The sequence below is a fragment of the Podarcis tiliguerta genome, assembly GCF_965153285.1.
Source record: "Podarcis tiliguerta genome assembly, chromosome: 9".
Classification (NCBI taxonomy): Eukaryota; Metazoa; Chordata; class Lepidosauria; order Squamata; family Lacertidae; genus Podarcis; species Podarcis tiliguerta.
Genome location: NC_139542.1, coordinates 74399997 through 74416677, shown reverse-complemented (window position 1 = coordinate 74416677; position 16681 = coordinate 74399997). Strand labels below are relative to the sequence as shown.

Below are 16681 nucleotides of genomic sequence, written 5' to 3'. Positions count from 1 at the left end.
TAAATAAATTAGTTACATAGTCCATGGAGTTTCTTGGCAAAGCCATGGTCTTCCCAGTAGTGATGTATGGAAGTGAGAGCTGGACCATAAAAAAAGGCTGATCGCTGAAGAATGGATGCTTTTGAATTCTGGTGCTGGAGGAGACTCTTGAGAGTCCCATGGACTGCAAGAAGATCAAACGTATCCATTCTGAAGGAAATCAGCCCTGAGTGCTCACTGGAAGGACAGATCGTGAACCTGAGGCTCCAAGACTTTGGCCACCTCATGAGAAGAGAAGACTCCCTGGAAAAGACCCTGAAGTTGGGAAAGATGGAGGGCCCAAGGAGAAGGGGACGACAGAGGACGAGATGGTTGGATAGTGTTCTCAAAGCGACAAACATGAGTCTGACCAAGCTGCGGGAGGCAGTGGGAGACAGGAGTGCCTGGCGTGCTCTGGTCCAGGGGGGCACGAAGAGGCGGACACGACTGAATCACTAAACAACAACAGTTACATAGTAACAAAATGGGTCCTGCAGCACATCTAGGAATAACTGTGACTCCTGAGGAGTGTACGGACCATAATTTTAAAGAACATTCAAAGCACTTTCTTCCCCTCAGAGAATTCTGGACACTGTAGTTTACCCCTTACATAGTTCAAATTCGCAGCCATCCTTAACAAACTACAGTGCCCAGAATTCTTTGCAGGAAAAAAGTGCTTTGAATGTACATTAAAGCCATAGCGTACAAGCACAGAGCCTAGATTCCTCTCTCTCATACACCTCCCCCGTTTCTGTCGCGGTCATTAAGAAAAATCCATAAACATCTAAGAACTGTGTTAGCTAATTCATTAATGGTGCCTGACTACCAGCTCAGCTCCAAAGTGCTGCTTTTAATGCTATGCAAACTCAAGACTTGTCAATATCCGTTCCATGCACAAATTCAATTATCCCATTTTCATTAACTTGGACTTGTCTGAAATAGCTTGGCATGAAATTTGGAGTAAGGTTCCGATTTTCCCTGCATGGCCAAGTGCAAAAGCTCTTAACTATGGTTATCAGGTTATCAGCTTTGCTTATGCATGAGCACATCAGCGGATGAGGAGGATTTCATGCTTGCTGCAGCTGCACCTATTTGACTTGACAATTCCCCTATCTTGGTGTGGGCAGCCAGGAAAGGGGCAGGGCTGTGGTTATAGAGCGCGCTTCCAAGCACGGAACTGTAGGTTCAGGGCCCTGCTGGCAACCCGCGGCTCCTGGCTGCATCTGTCAGAATCCAGGCTGTCTTATTTTGCAAGGAGTCTGTGCAAGGCTGCCCAGCTGCTTCTGTCTCCGGCAGGCTCTGTTGCTGAGTGGAGAGGATGCTGGAGCTGCTCCTGCCGGTGGCTCTTTTCCCTTTCCTTAAAGGTGAGTGACTGTGGACGGCTAGGGGAGAGGACTGCGGGTGGGGTAATTGCAACGGGTAGAATACACTTATTGGATTTCAATAGAACCTGAAGTTGGGTTTGGGAATCCGTAATGTAAGATTCTTTTTCATTCTGGAGGGTTGTGCAGCTGGATTGTTCTTTTTTTATCTCTCCTTTGAAAAAGCAAAATGGTTGATTGGGAAGGCCATACATTTCTCGTAATTTCCCAGTGGAATGTGTTGTGTGTGCTTCAGTTTGACAATGTGGTAAAGGCCAGAAATGGTGACATCCTCACCCTGCAGAATATATGGGAGAGAAGTGACCTAACCCCTGACAAACTCAGCCTTTAAGCTTGTTTTGGTAGCAGGGAGGGTGGGGTCATCTTTAGCAGAGAGGTGGGTGTTGGAAAGAGGGAAAACTCAAGAGGAGAACAAGCCAACTAGGAGAGGCGGGAGGCGAGAGAAGAAAAGAAGCCAGATGAAAACTTCCTATTTATGCCAAGGAAATCATACATGAAAAAAAGGGCTGGGGTTTTTTTTTAATAAAAAATCTAAAATGCTAATGTTCCAGGTTGTCTCACTTAAGAGGTTATCTCCAAAGGACTTAAAGTTATATATAAATTAACTCAGAATTAGTAATTTCCTTCTTTTTGTAAGGAAATATCACTTTCCCAAGCAAACCAATGAAATATTTTAAACCTTGTACAGCCTGAACGTTTGGAGCACTGAATGTTACATGTCTGCAATATGTAAAATGTACCTGAGGATAAAAATCCATGCTGTTTTTATTGACCAGTTGGGAACATGTCTGTTTTCCTGTCTCCTGGAATAAATACAAGGAGTGAAACTCTCTCCAAACAAATGTAGCATGAGCTTTCAAATTTCTGTTCTGCTGTTGAGTAGCTGTTGATTGAGGGGATATGTGGCAGGTTTTCACAAAGGCAAGATTTTGAAGCAAAACATTAGATGTGCAAAAATAGATGGCTTTCAAAGCAGAGGTTATAGGCAACCCACCCATTCCTAGGATGGCCTGTTAAATCCACAGGTCGGTCCAACCATAAATAAATTGTGCTTTGTTACTTGGTTGACTGAACATAGAATCACAACCAAATTGCACGTGCTCAGAGGAGCACAGCCACCTTTGCAAATGGGAGTCCAGAGTCTGCATTGCATTTTGAGCAGCCCCTAAATTGTCTCGGTTTGAAGAGAGAGCAAAACGAAGCGTGCCCCTCTTTTTCTCTAATCCAAGATGGTAGCAAACATTGTTGTACCACTGTAAGTCTGCTTTGGTCTACCGTCTTTGCACAGCAGATTATGAGGTTCCTCTGCATTTCTGCTCATGTTTCAAATGTGGGGGATTTGTTTTAAGAGGTTCCGTTGCCATGGCTATCAGTAGTGCACCCTTGGCTAGAAACGTTTCAAAATATTTTTAACAAATCATAGCGAGCAATACAAAATGGTTAGAACACATCGCAGAAATTTTAACAGTGGTGTGAAGATAATGCAAAATCCATGACCCCCCCCCCCCCAGCACTTTGGAACAGCAGTTCATGGGGCAAAGGGGCTGTTGCAGAGGAAAACCAGCCACATCCCTGTGCTCAGAAGCGATCTGTGTATGCTCACGCCCGGCCCCCGGCCACAAAACAAGGGTTGATCAGTTCTACCATCAGAACATGATTTACACATGCCACGAGCATTTTGATCAATCTTTTGTTTTAGCCTTAATAGAAAATATTCAGTATAGAGCCTTTGAACTCCGGGGGGGGGGGGAGTGTATATATATATATTTCTTTTGAGGGGGTGATGCTGCAGATATTTCTTTAGCTTCCTCCATGAATTGCTTTCATTTATGACTGTAAACCCCAGGATACTAACATGATCTTAGCTCACTCACACTTTTTTTGTAGGAAGGAGTCTCCTCTACTAAAATAAATAAGCCAGTGCCCATATGCACAGGTGCATGGTTTTAACTGCAGAGATTTTAGAAAAAAAATTATAACAGTAGCAGTAGTTCTGAGTTTTTAAATAGTTAGTGGCTGAGAATATGTATCTAGAATTAATTTTGGTAGTAGAGCATCTTCAGTATTGACAAGCAACCACTGTATTTTTATAATCTTAGAATTGTAGTTGGAAGACACCCTGCAGGAACACGCAGCTGTATTTTGTTCATGCTGTATGAATTAATGCAGTTAGTTGTGGTTAATTATAATGGATTTCTGTGAATTGTGTCAAATGTTAATTCGACATGGCATACTCCAGCATGCTTTAATCACTTTATAAAATAAAAATCCCCCCCCCCCAAGAAACATCAACTCTTGGACAAACACGGGCTGTGTCCAATGATTCTCATTACATCCCCACTAAAAGGCACATTTTAGCTTACAGAATGCAATTCAGCAAAGTTCCTTTTGTGAGGTCAGTAGCTGTTGACAATATTCGGAACAAGTAAATCAACAGCACTTTCCATGATTTTAATTTGGCAAGGCAAGGCAAGCTTTAATGTTTCCAAACTCATTGCATCCCCACTGCTGGCTAGATATACGCATTATACTGCTTAAACACACCACATCCAGTGCCATTCTTCTGTAACTGCATGGGCACCAAGTAAATTAAATTGGGGATCTCTCCATCTAAATAATAAATCCCAGCCTACTTTCTCTGGTTTGCTGCCTGTCTTCTGTGTCTATGGAGTTTGTTGGTGGAGGAGGAGACACACTAATAAGGGCAGTTGCAGAAGGGTCATGGCTTGTTATTTAATTTTTCACCGGAAATCATAGAATTGTGGAGTTGGAAGGTGACGCCAAGGGTCATCTAGTCCAACCCCCTGCAATGCAGAAATTCGAGCTAGAGAATCCCTGGCAGACGGACACCCAACCTCTGTTTAAAAACCTTCAATGCAAGAGAGCCCAGCACCTTCAGAGGTAGACCGTTCCACCACAGACCATTTCTTCCACAACCAAGCCTTTGGGCTTTCACTATCTGGGACCTTTGAGAAGTGGGTCGGAGGTTTTCAATGTATTTCTTTTCCCCCTTGGTTTTTATATCTATGGAGGTCTCCTGTGTGGTTAGTTGCTTGCAAGTTGCCCCGGGCAAGATACAGAGACTAACAAATTCAATTAATAATGATGGTGATGATGTCAGTTCTGTCCCTTTGTTCTGTCCCCTTCTCAGACAGAGGAAGGGACAGGGGTAAAGGAAGCCCTTTGCACGCAGAATGTCCCAGCTCCAATCCCCAGCATTTTCAGTTGCAAGGATGCTCTGTCCTGCCACCAAATGCGTTTCTGGAGCTGCCGGAGAGTGAGGCCTCTTGCACCTGAATTCTGCTTGGAATCTGGTTGGCCACCAAGAGGACAGGGGGCTGGACTGGAGAGGGTCCCATGGCTCTTCACAGGTTCTTATATTCTTAAGGTTCTGTAGTAGATTATGGGAAGGACTCTGCTAGGGTTGCCATATTTCAAAAATTGAAAAGTTTTGAAGCTATTTTTTTAGGAAATTTGCCCCAAAATCAACACTTCCAATATGGGCTGCCATATACCTGGGTTTCCCTGGACATTTTTAACCGACTTTTGAAAATTCCGCCCAGATGCCATTTTCGATGGGTGAATCCCTGCTCTGTACTAGCAATTCCAGACGTATGGCAGCCCTACTCTGACCGAGCCAAGAATGTTTCAGAAATCCAGGCCAAAATGTCTTGAGGTTTGTATGTGCTCCAACCCTGCCCTCTTTTAGGTTGCCATTGTTTCGAAGCTGAACACCGACTCTACAATGAGCTGTTTGCCAATTACAACAACATCATCAGGCCTGTGGAGAATGTGTCTGACCCGGTCATGATTTTGTTCGAGGTGTCCCTATCGCAACTCGTAAAGGTGGTGAGTAGACCGTGAGAGAAGCCGTGGTGCCTTCCGGTTGTTTTCAGACTTTTACAACTGATGGGCAGACTGGGGGCCAGCGTGGCATAGTGGTTGGAGTCCTGGAACCTGGAAGACCCAGGTCCAAACCCCCATCTTGGCCATGAAGATCACCGGGTGACTTGGGCCGGTCACCGTATCTCAGTCTCACCTACTTCACAGGGACGTTGTGGGGTGAAATGGGAAGAGGCACTAACAAATTAAATAAATAAACCACCCAGAGGGTGCTGGGTTGGCAAAAGCTGGACAGGTTGCCACTCAGCACTGGAAGTCAAAAATTCTGGTGAATGGATGGGATGTGAACTGCAAAACGGGTTCAGGGGAGAGCCCAGCCACTTTCCACTGGCCCAGCGGTTTTTTTTGGGGGGGGGGTAGTACAGAAGCTGTGAACAGGGGCAGGAGGGGGAAGACTTGGCTGGGGTTCTACTCAGATCATATGATATAACCTATTTTGAAACAACTGCACTGGATGCCAGTTCATTTTCGAGCCCTTTTCAGGATACTCACTCAGGTGCTCAAAGCCCTAAACAACTCAGGCCTTAAATACCTGAAAGCCTCTTCCTTCCCTTTAAACCCTCAGGTGCTGGGGTCAGCAGAGGGGGCCCTCCTGGTAGCTCCTTCCCCCTCAGAGTTATTTTGGGGAGTGGAGGGTCTTCTCTGTGGTGGCCCCTAAGCTGTGTACGCCCCACAGAGGGTCTCTTGGTGCCTTCCCTTGCTTTTGACACTTGAGGTCTGTGTTTTTAGCATCCACCTTATTTTTATGGCTGTGTTTTTTAAAAAAATGTTTTTAATGTTGTGTTTTAATGTTTCAACCTGCCTTGGAGTGAAGAGTGGATTATTATTAATAATGGTTATAGTAATAACTGACCTGAAAGTGAAGGAACCCATCTGTGCCATTTCCCCCCGGGTTGCAGAGCAACCCCCCAGCCAGCTCAAGAAAAAGGGCTGAGCCCCTCTCCGTCCCCAGAGACTTCCAGGCGGACGACAAAACCAAAGCATTGTTGAATTACACCGGGAATGTAACTTGGATGAGGGGTTTCAAACCCAGCTATGACTTTTCTTTTCCCAGGATGAAGTGAACCAGATTATGGAGACTAATTTATGGCTGAGACATGTAAGTAACACCCCCCCCAAACCCCCCCCCCGCCCCTACCACAGAAGGAACGCTTTAGGATTTTTGTAAAAAACAACAACAACCAAAAGGCATTGGAAGTATTTTCAGTTATATATGTAGATTGCACACATACCATTTGAAGCACAGAGCTTCCCCCAAAGAAATCTGGGAACTGTAGTGTTAAATTGTAGCTGAGTGTCCTATATTGGGGGGATAGCTGGGGAAGGGGAAGAGATAGGAAGTGCAGTGCATGCAGACATACATGATGATGATACAGCTGTGTGTTCAAGGAACCCATTGAAGAAGGAAACCCCTGAAGGCTACAGCCGGAGTCAGAAACAGGAAACACCTTTTATGCTCTTCTGCCACCTAGTGGTTGTCTGTCTTGTTGGCATTAAATAAATCATAACAGCATGAAGAAATTCCACAGAAGTGGTGTGGGGAATTCAGAGATCTCATTGGGTGCCCTCCCCTTTGAGAAAACAGAAAATGGAGAGCAAATCGTAAACTATAGACCCCCCCCCCGTTTTATAACATCATCTAGGGGTGCCATATTTCAAAAAGTGAAAATCCAGACACAAGTCATTGAGCTCCCCCCCCCCCCCAAGATCTACTTTTAAGGAAATTCACCCAAATCTACACTTCTGACATGGGTTGCATCCAAATTTCCCCAGACATTTAAGCGATTTCCGTTTCTGACAGCTGAATCCTGGCATTGTCCAGGAAATTCCAGACATATGGCAACCCTACATTATGAGGCAGATTTAGCCAGCCACTGAAAAATGTGGGGCTTTTGATCGCTCACGGTGACCCATCATTCCTTGCATTTCTGATGTATACCCTGCGGATGCTTTTCTTAGGCAGCCAAAACAGCACCACCCTTGCTGAAGGGGAAATGAACAGGGGAATGAGGCGGGGGGGGGGTGTTGTGAGGTTTGCAGATGTACAAAAAGACATTCCCACGGCTTATCAGGGATGGAATGTTGGGTGTGTTTGTGCAGAAGGAAGAGAAAGGTCACATCCACACCACGTTTAAAGAACATGGCTTCCCCAAAGCATCCTGAGAACTGTAGTTTGATAAGGGTGTTGGGAATCATAGCTCTGCAAGGGATAAACTGTGGTTCCCAGCATCATAGATAGACAGACAGACAGACAGACAGACAGACAGAGGGACGGATGGATGGATGAGCACTTTGGGTCTAATTTTAGTGTTGTTTTTACATTTGATTTTCACATTTCTTTTTTTCTTCTGGTTTTATTCTGTAAGTTGTATTAAGACACATAAACACACTAAATGAATGAATGAATAAAATGAATGAATGAATGAATAAGCTATAATAGGAAGTTGTGCGAAAATTCTAAAATACTGCTTGATTTCCCTTCTTCTTCATTGATTAGATGTGGAACGATTACAAACTGAAATGGAATCCCGAGAAGTATGGAGGTGTTCAATTTATTCGAGTGCCATCGCAGAAGATCTGGAAGCCAGATATTGTGCTATATAACAAGTAAGATTATACAGTCTGGTCTATTCTTAAAAGATTACTTTATGTTTTAGCATCTTTTCCTTTCCAAAGGTGTAGTAAACTCCTTGGTATGGAAGCTGTGTCCCACCAGCATGGCCACTGGGTGGATGAAGTTGTAGCCCATCATCATCTAGAGCAGCCATAGGCAAACTCCGGCCCTCCAGATATTTTTTGAGACTACAATTCCCATCATCCCTGACCACTGGTCCTGTTAGCTAGGATCATGGGAGTTGTAGTTCCAAAACATCTGAAGGGCCAGAGTTTGCCAATGCCTGATCTAGAGAACCACAGATTCCCAGTCTCTGGTTTACACTGAACATCTGGCACTGGTTTAGACAGAGTAACATCATTGGTCTCTTGCCCAGCCCAGTACTCTGACTAGGAGTGGCTCGTTACCCAAGACCCACATAACCAGAGTCCCAAGAGCATCCACAAACAAAACACGGGTTCTTATCCCAAGGCACAGCACTCTCCCTGTTAAATGCCCATTTGAAAAGGAAGGAATCCCCATATAACCTGCTCATGCTATTTCTCAAAAGAGTAAATGCATCCTTAAACATAGAACCATAGAGTTGGAAGGGACCCCAAGAGTCATTTAGTCCAACCGCTTGCAGTACAGGAATCTCAGCTAAAGCACCCAGGACAGATGGCCATGTGACCTCTGCTTATACACCTCCAAGGAAGGAGAGTCCACCACCTTCCAAGGGAATTTGCTCCGCTGTGGAACAGCCCTCAACCTCCCAAAGTTCTTCCTAATGTTTAGTTGGACTCTCTTGTCAGTTGAATCAGTTGGTTTGGGTCCGAACCTCCAGAGCAGCAGAAATCAAGCTTGCTCCCTCTTCTATGCAACAGCCTTTTAGATGTTTGAAGATGGCTATCATATCCCTCTCATTCTCATCTTCTCCAGGCTAAACGTTCCCAACTCTCTCAACCATTCCTCATCAGGCAAGGTTTCCAGACCAAGCCTTGGTATCACCTTTTCTCCTTCATGAAGTAATTTTGTGCACCACCACCCCTTTTGCAATTTCTTGCCATTTCACAAATCTCAGGGATCATCAGACTTTCCAGGGACCATAGCGCAGGATATCTGACTCAACTAAGTCACAATCACACAAGGGCCACTAGAAGGGCTTCACTACAAACTGCTTGCAAAAGTCAAAATCAGAAGCGGCAAAGTGATCATCTGAATCCACTCCCTTGCTAGCTTTTTCTTCTTATATTGGACAAATCCAACCCACATCAGACTTTCTTGTCTCAGTAGTGTGTCTGTGTTATGGACTGGAACAACCTAAGCGGTCCAGACAGAGAGAGGTTGGATGGTCGTCTGTCATGGTTGCTTTAGTTGTAACTCCAGCATTGCAGGGGGCTTGACTGCATGACTATTGGGATCCCTTCCAACTCTAGGATTCCTGTAGATGAATCTCAATGCCCCCCTTTCCCTTCCATTGTTTCTCTAACATGGTGTCTTCTACTGAACTGAAGAAGTGAAATGTGTAATGAACTTGGAACAGAGTATGGCAGAGGTAGAATTACATTTCTAATCTGGTAGCTTCCATGTGATCCATGTGGGATGCACGTTTGCAACCCGCAGTGGCGCGTCTGCGCACATGCAGGTTGCAATTCTGCGCATGTGCAACCACCGAAACCTGGAAGTAACCCATTCCGGTACTTCCGGGTTTCGGCGGTCCGCAACCTGAAACATCTGTAACCCGAGGTATGACTGTAATTGCTACATTGGGGCACTAATTGAATCCCATCAATATACATTAGGAGGCATCAAGAAAGAGGCTGTGCAGAACAGCCATCCCTCCAGGGCAGCGTTTCCCAAACATCTGATAGATATGATGCTAATTATGTTCAAGCGATTCACTGTATTTGTGATTAAATTGCTGCAGGATGAAGGATGCTGCCTGCAGGGAGGCGGCCTTTGGCCCCCTGCTTCAGTTCCAACAGGAGTCTGAAGACACTGCAGGCAAGGGGAGGAACACCGTTCCAGAGGGTGGGGGGTAAATGAAATGCAGTTTAATAATTTCTGAAACAATGTGAGAGCTGAAACACAGACAACCTTCAGCATTAAAAATTATCCAAATTTTGCAATATAGTTCTCCAGCCAAATGAGAGGTGCAAAAATGCACACGCTAGGGTGAAGTGTGTGTTAAAATGCATTAGTGAATATAACACTCAACAATGCATTGTATTAGGGGAAATTGCTTTGCAAATTAGGAGAAATTCACACTAAAATGCTGCTGAATTTTCTTGAGGGCATTTTTAAAAAAAGGAATTCACAAAGTGATGTGACAATGTGGAGAACACAACTTTTGGGTCTGTTGTTTCCCCCCCTCCCTAGTGCTGTTGGAGACTTCCAGGTGGACGACAAAACCAAAGCATTGTTGAATTATACTGGGAATGTGACTTGGATGCCACCAGCTATTTTTAAGAGCTCGTGTAAAATAGACGTGACATACTTTCCATTTGACTACCAGAACTGCACCATGAAGTTTGGCTCCTGGTCCTACGACAAAGCCGAGATTGACTTGGTTCTCGTTGGCTCCACTATGAACCTCAAGGACTATTGGGAGAGCGGAGAGTGGGCCATCATTAAGGCACCAGGCTACAAACATGACATCAAGTACAACTGCTGTGAAGCCGTGTATACAGATATCACCTATTCCCTTTATATCAGGCGGCTGCCCTTATTTTACACCGTCAATATGATCATCCCATGCCTCTTGATCTCCTTCTTAACCGTCTTGGTGTTTTATCTGCCTTCCGACTGCGGTGAGAAAGTGACGCTGTGCATCTCAGTCCTTTTGTCCTTGACTGTTTTCCTACTGGTGATAACGGAGACCATTCCTTCAACCTCTCTAGTGATTCCACTGATTGGGGAGTACCTCCTCTTCACCATGATATTTGTCACTCTCTCCATAGTCATCACGGTGTTTGTGCTCAACGTACACTACAGGACACCAAGGACGCACACCATGCCTGAGTGGGTGAAAACCATCTTCCTGAACTTTCTCCCCAGGATCATGTTCATGACCAGGCCCACCAGTGAATCAGATGACGGTGGCCAGGACTCAAAGCCGTCTTACAACACGGAGCTCTCTCACTTGGACTGCTTTGGCGGCGCAGAGACCAGGTGCTACAAAGACAGCCTCCCGTGCCAAGAAACGACCTGTGCTTGCTACCAACACCAACATATAAAATATGTCAAGGTGAACAGCAACCTGACCCAGAGCTCCAGTTCTGAATCTGTAGACGCTCTGCTTTCATCTTTGGTAGTATCGCCAGAAATGAGAGATGCGATCGAGAGCATTAAATACATTGCAGAAAATATGAGAATGCAAAATGAAGCTAAGGAGGTATGGGCAAACTTTATTAATTATTCAAGCTACATGCACCACACTTTAAATCGGGGCTAGGGAACCTTTGACCCTCCATATCAGCCTTTCTCAATCTTGGGTCCTCAGATGTTGTTGGACTACAACTGCCATCATCCCTAGCTAGCAGGACCAGTGGTCAGGGATGGTGGGAGTCATAGTCCATTAGCATCTGTCAGGTGAAATGTTCCCAAGTCATGGTGCAGAACAGGGCAATAAACCTGTGTACCCAGGGAACAAAACATCAGACTGCAGGGGTGAGGAACCACAGGAAGCTATCTTGTACCAGGTCAAACTATTTGTTCACCTAGCCCAGTACTATTTCCTCCATCCTCACCATTTCAGATTCTGGGCTCCCTTATCACTTGCAACTCAGTCCACCACACACATGGAGTTCACTGTCACAAGATGTACTGACTTGGATGACACACTACTTACTACTTACTCATTGTAGTAGTAATACTACTTACTGTGTATTACGTACAGTAAGAACATAGGAAGAGCTTGCTGGATCAAGCCCATCTAGTCCACTATCCTGTTCTCACAGTGGCTGACCAGACGCTGCTGGAAACCTGCAAGCAGGACCCGGGCCCAAGAGCCCTCTCCCTCCTGTGGGTTCCAGCAACTGGGATCCAGAAGAGGCAGAGCACAGCCATCCTGGCTAAAGCCATCCATAGCCCTCTCCCCCACGAATTTGTCCAACCTTCCTTTAAAGCCTTCACTGCCTCTTGTGGGAGCAGAAGCTCATAGTTGAACTTCTCTGTCTTGAATCTTCCAACATTCAGCTTTGTTAGATGTCAGGTTTGAGTGTTGTGAGGGAGAGAACATTTCCTGCCCCCTTCCTCCATGTCACACATACTTGACACACTTCCATCATGTTGCCTCTTGCTCAGCTTTTCCTCCAAGTCCCCACGCTGCCTTTCCGCATAAGGCACCTGCTCCATCCTCTCAATGCTTTTGGCTGCTCTTTTCTGAACTTTTTCAGGCCGATGGTCCTGGTGAGGAAACACTGCAATACCAGTCCAGCCATGGAGCAAATTCACATGGTTGATTTTGTTATATCAAATCACAAATACTGTATGGAACTTTCATGCTACCACAATAGGTTTATAAAAGTTGTACCTGAATTGATAAAAAAATATTTTTATTTTCCAGACTCAAGATGACTGGAAATACGTCGCCATGGTCATTGATCGCATTTTCCTGTGGGTATTTATTCTTGTGTGCATTCTGGGGACAGCAGGACTATTCTTGCAACCGCTAATGGTTGGAGATGAAGTATAGGCGATATTCCCCTGTAAAAAAATCTATTTCCTGTTTGCTGTCCAAACGTCTTACCTGCTCTCTCTTTATGTTAAAGTACTTATTCCTATGTCTTTCAGTAGTGGAGTAAAGATACTTAAACGTTAGGCTAGATTCAGCCACCTTCCATTTAAATATAAAAATACTAATGATTTGTGTAACACTGTTATGAAGTACTGTATAAGACTGGAAAATTTTAATTTCTTCTTGTATTCACTCCTAGAAGAAAATGAGATCTGAGTGGGTGTCAAGAGCCTCAAAGTAATGCAGTTCTACACAAGTGGGAAAAGTTTATTCTACTGCCCTAAGCCAACCAAAGATATTGCAATAGCTTTAACAATGTGGATCACTGCCACAACTCTAGCCATATCATTGATGGTGTGTCAAGAGTGAAGTCCTCCTCTCTAAATACACTACTGGGTCACTATGAAATCAATTCCTCAACTCAAAAAGGAAGGATTTCTTCACACACACACAGCTAATTTATGGAAGTCCTGGCCATAGGATGTGATACACACATCTATAGGGAAGCCAATAAAAATAGCAAAACACCAGGCAGCTGCCTTTCTTCACTGCGTCTCTCGTGGCAGGAGAAACCAGAACCTGAAACACAGGACATGAGGTCCTACGAGGCTGAAGTTATTCGCTAACTAAGATATAGTCCTCGTGGCTTCTGAGCTCGCCAGAAAATGAGGAGAAGCAAATATCTTGTTTCTTTTTAAACCTACCAAAACTCCTTTCATTTCCCAAGTCAGGCATTCACAACTTCAGGTCATTTGAACAGGTGGAACATGGCAAGCCATGAATGACACACGACTTAGGCAACCCACTTTCGCTTGGGCCTAGAAACAAGCTTGTTAAGTGTCAAGGAAAGGAAGTTATTCTCTTCCTTAGAGGGACTCATCAGAAAAGAGGTCATTAGAGATGAGAAACAGAACCAAACCTATGTGCACTTTCAGTTGGACTTGCTTTTCTTACTCCCACACCGCTGAGTTCAGGCATTGCAAAACGAAGAGAGTCATATCAAGCAAAATGAGGACACTCAGAAGAGCTGTTAGCCATTGATAAAATGAGGGTCTTACTATTCAGGGGCAGCATACCTTTGCTGACCAGAACAGGGGGCAGCCATCTCCATGAGCTTCACGGGGATGCCTAGCTGTACAAGATGGAACAAGGCAATTCGCCGGTTCTTAGCTGTTGCTGTTTTTACATTCATCTGGCAAACAACTGCAAACAAATCCTGCTATGTAGCATAAGATGTGTGCAAAGAGGGATTATTGTTTAGGCAAGATGGTGGATTAGTCAGCTAGCACCTGAAAGACTTTTCCGTTACCAGACCTAAAACAGTGCAGACACAGCAAGACCTCTTCCACATCTCTGTTTGCCTTGCTTTCCCCTGGGAACACATTTATGCTTTACCGCTGAACTGGAAAAAAAGAAGATACAGGGGTACCTCAGTTTAAGAACAGCCCTGTTTATGAACTATTCGGTTTACGAACTCCGCAAAACCGGAAGTAGTGTCCCGGTTTGCAAACTTTACCTCAGTCTAAGAATGGAAGCCGAACGGTGGAAGGCACTGGCAGCGGGAGGCCTCATTAGGGAAAGGACACCTCGGTTTAAGAACGGACTTCCGGAACAGATGAAGTTCATAAACCGAGGTACCACTGTAGTTTGGTTTTCCACAAATTTCCGTTTGTCCCAATTCAGCAGGAGACGGTGGGGTTTCCCAGGGGAAAGCAGCGGGGCAAATCCAGAACTGCTCCAGCGCCTGCTTTCTGGAGACGAGACAAGTGGAAGTGTGCACAAGCCCCAAGTATAGTAATGGCTAGTAGTAGAGGGAACAGATCTGCAGTTTGCAGGTAGGATTTAGACTATCTGCACAGAGCAGAGAACTGTTTTGATGGATTTTGGCAAAAAGTAGCTAGAGATGTCATCCCAACCGCAAACGACATTCTGATCCAAGCCACCTATGGAAATCACCAGTGGAACCAAGACTAGCTATGTGTCCCCTGGCATGCTTTGGAGCACCTCTAACAAAATGTAATTCTGTTATATATCTACTGAATACAGTGCTGTAAAGAGAACAGAAGGAATAGACTCATTGCATGTACATTTTACTTCATATACTATAAAATAAACTTCATTCACCAATAATGAAAATACTCAGGGTCTTTCAAAGCCATTTTTTTGAAATCCCAGATTTTGGCTTTGATGCTGTATTAGCCCCATTTTGTGGGAATGGCATAGAATGAATGGTGGGGGTGGGCTTTGCCACAGTGGAAGCTTATTTGCTCCCTTAAGGAATATGAGGAATTGCATTCATCAGCACTGAAGAAGCAGTGCAGTCTTTACAAATCCACAATAAAGAGCTTGGACTAAGAAGCTGAACAAAATTAAGAATACAACAGTTATTCTTAATTTCTAACTGGCCTCATAATTTTCAATGATTAAAACCAGGAATTTTGAAAAATAAATAAATCTTGTTTTAAGAATATTAAAAGGAAGATGATTAGGCACGGGTTAGTGACACTGGGACCCGCTGAAGCAAATGAATAAAAATCGTACAATTACTGCAATATAAACTGATAATCTAGAGAAGCCCAAAAGGCAAAAGGAAAACAACAGGAGCATATCAAATGGGACCTACTATTATAATAATGTAAAATGCCTTGGGACACAGGTGGTCTTTTCATCACTCCTTCCTGCTGAATGTCGTAGCCCAAGAATGGAGGAAAATACTGGAGGTATACCGCTGACTGCACAGGTGGTATCGTCAAGAAAGGTTCGGCTTCTTGGACCCTGGTCTCCATTTCCTTGAGGAAGGCCTTGTGGCAAGAGTTGGGCTGCACCTCACAGTGGTTGGCAGGAATGTGTCTCACAAACCTGATCAGGGAGACCATACAGGCGCCCCCCAGTTACGCACAATTAACCCGTGCACAATTGCGCATGTATGGCACCAGGAAATAAGTAAGTACTGTATTTTTTGCCCTATAGGGCACACCGGCCCGTAGGGTGCACCTAGTTTTTTTTGGGGGGGGAATAAAGGGGGGGGAATTATTTTTTTCCCCCAGGCACAGGGCTGGGGCGGGGGAAACCCGAGCTTCCCCCGACCCCAGCCCCCACAACAGGCTGCCAGATATCTGGATGCAGGCTGCTATCCACAAGCCTAGGGAACCCGGTGGGAAGTCACGCCGGGCTCCCAAGGCTTGCAGAGAGCTGCCCGAAGCCCGGGGTGCGCTCCGCTGCGCTCCCCAGGCTTCGGAATGCAGACTGCTGTCCGCAAGCCTTGGGAGCCTGGCGGGAACTCCCGCGGGCTCCCAAGGCTTGCGGATAGCTTCCTGAAGCCTGAAGAGCGAGAGGGATCACTGGTCCTGTTAGCTAGGGATGATGGGAGTTGTAGCCCCAAAACATCTGCAGGGCCAAGCTTGGGGATGCCTGGCTTAGAATGAGCTCAGGCTTGCAAGTTAAAAATAATTTTGAAAGGTTTCTTTGGCTACGTTCAAAGCAAGAGGAACAAGCAAGCGGTAGGCCCTCTGCATGGAGCAGATGGAGAAATGCTACTGGGTCATAGAGAGAAGGTGGAACTGCTCAATATCCACTTTGTCTCTGTCTTCACCCAAAAGGAAATCAGTGCCCAACCTGTTGATAACAGAATAAACAATATGAAAGCTGGGTGCAGCTTTGAACTTCCTGACTCAAAGAGGCTGAGCATTAAATGAAAAGAAATATGAAATGGTAAAATAGGTAAAAGATAAAGGACCCCTGGACAGTTAAGTCCAGTCAAAGGTGACTATGGGGTGTGGCGCTCATCTCGCTTCAGGCAGAGGGAGCTGGTGTCATGTGGCCAGCATGATTAAACTGCTTTTGGTGCAATGGGACACCATGACCGAAGCCAGAGTGCACGGAAACGCTGTTTATCTTCCCACCACAGCAGTACCTATTTATCTACTTGCACTAGTATGCTTTTGAACCGCTAGGTTGGCAGAAGCTGGGACAGAGCAATGGGAGCTCACCTGTTGTGTGGATTCAAACCGCTGACCTTCTGATCCAGTCGCGAACGACTCTGGGGTT

At 45.1% G+C, this 16681-nt stretch overlaps 1 protein-coding gene across 2 annotated transcripts; it reads left to right on the top strand.

Moving 5' to 3' along the window:
- The first annotated feature begins 1070 nt into the window (after positions 1-1070).
- CHRNA3 (cholinergic receptor nicotinic alpha 3 subunit) lies at positions 1071-12809 on the top strand. Of its 2 annotated transcripts, none has more exons than XM_083456728.1 (6): positions 1071-1382; positions 5110-5246; positions 6358-6402; positions 7801-7910; positions 10276-11290; positions 12464-12809. In XM_083456728.1, exons 1-6 carry the CDS (start codon positions 1337-1339, stop codon positions 12590-12592), a joined length of 1482 nt encoding a protein of 493 aa, XP_083312854.1. In that variant the 5' UTR covers positions 1071-1336; the 3' UTR covers positions 12593-12809. The 2 variants fall into 2 exon arrangements, with proteins under 2 accessions (XP_083312854.1, XP_083312853.1); XM_083456727.1 differs by having other exon boundaries at positions 5110-5249.
- The last annotated feature ends 3872 nt before the right edge of the window (positions 12810-16681 follow it).

Bases quoted from the DNA above. Each gene is read 5' to 3' on its own strand.
- CHRNA3 (XM_083456727.1), top strand. From the start codon at position 1,337: ATGCTGGAGCTGCTCCTGCCGGTGGCTCTTTTCCCTTTCCTTAAAG. The intron at 5,250-6,357 runs GTGAGTAGACCG...TTCTTTTCCCAG, and splicing joins TATCGCAACTCGTAAAGGTG to GATGAAGTGAACCAGATTAT. The intron at 11,291-12,463 runs GTATGGGCAAAC...TTTATTTTCCAG, and splicing joins TGCAAAATGAAGCTAAGGAG to ACTCAAGATGACTGGAAATA.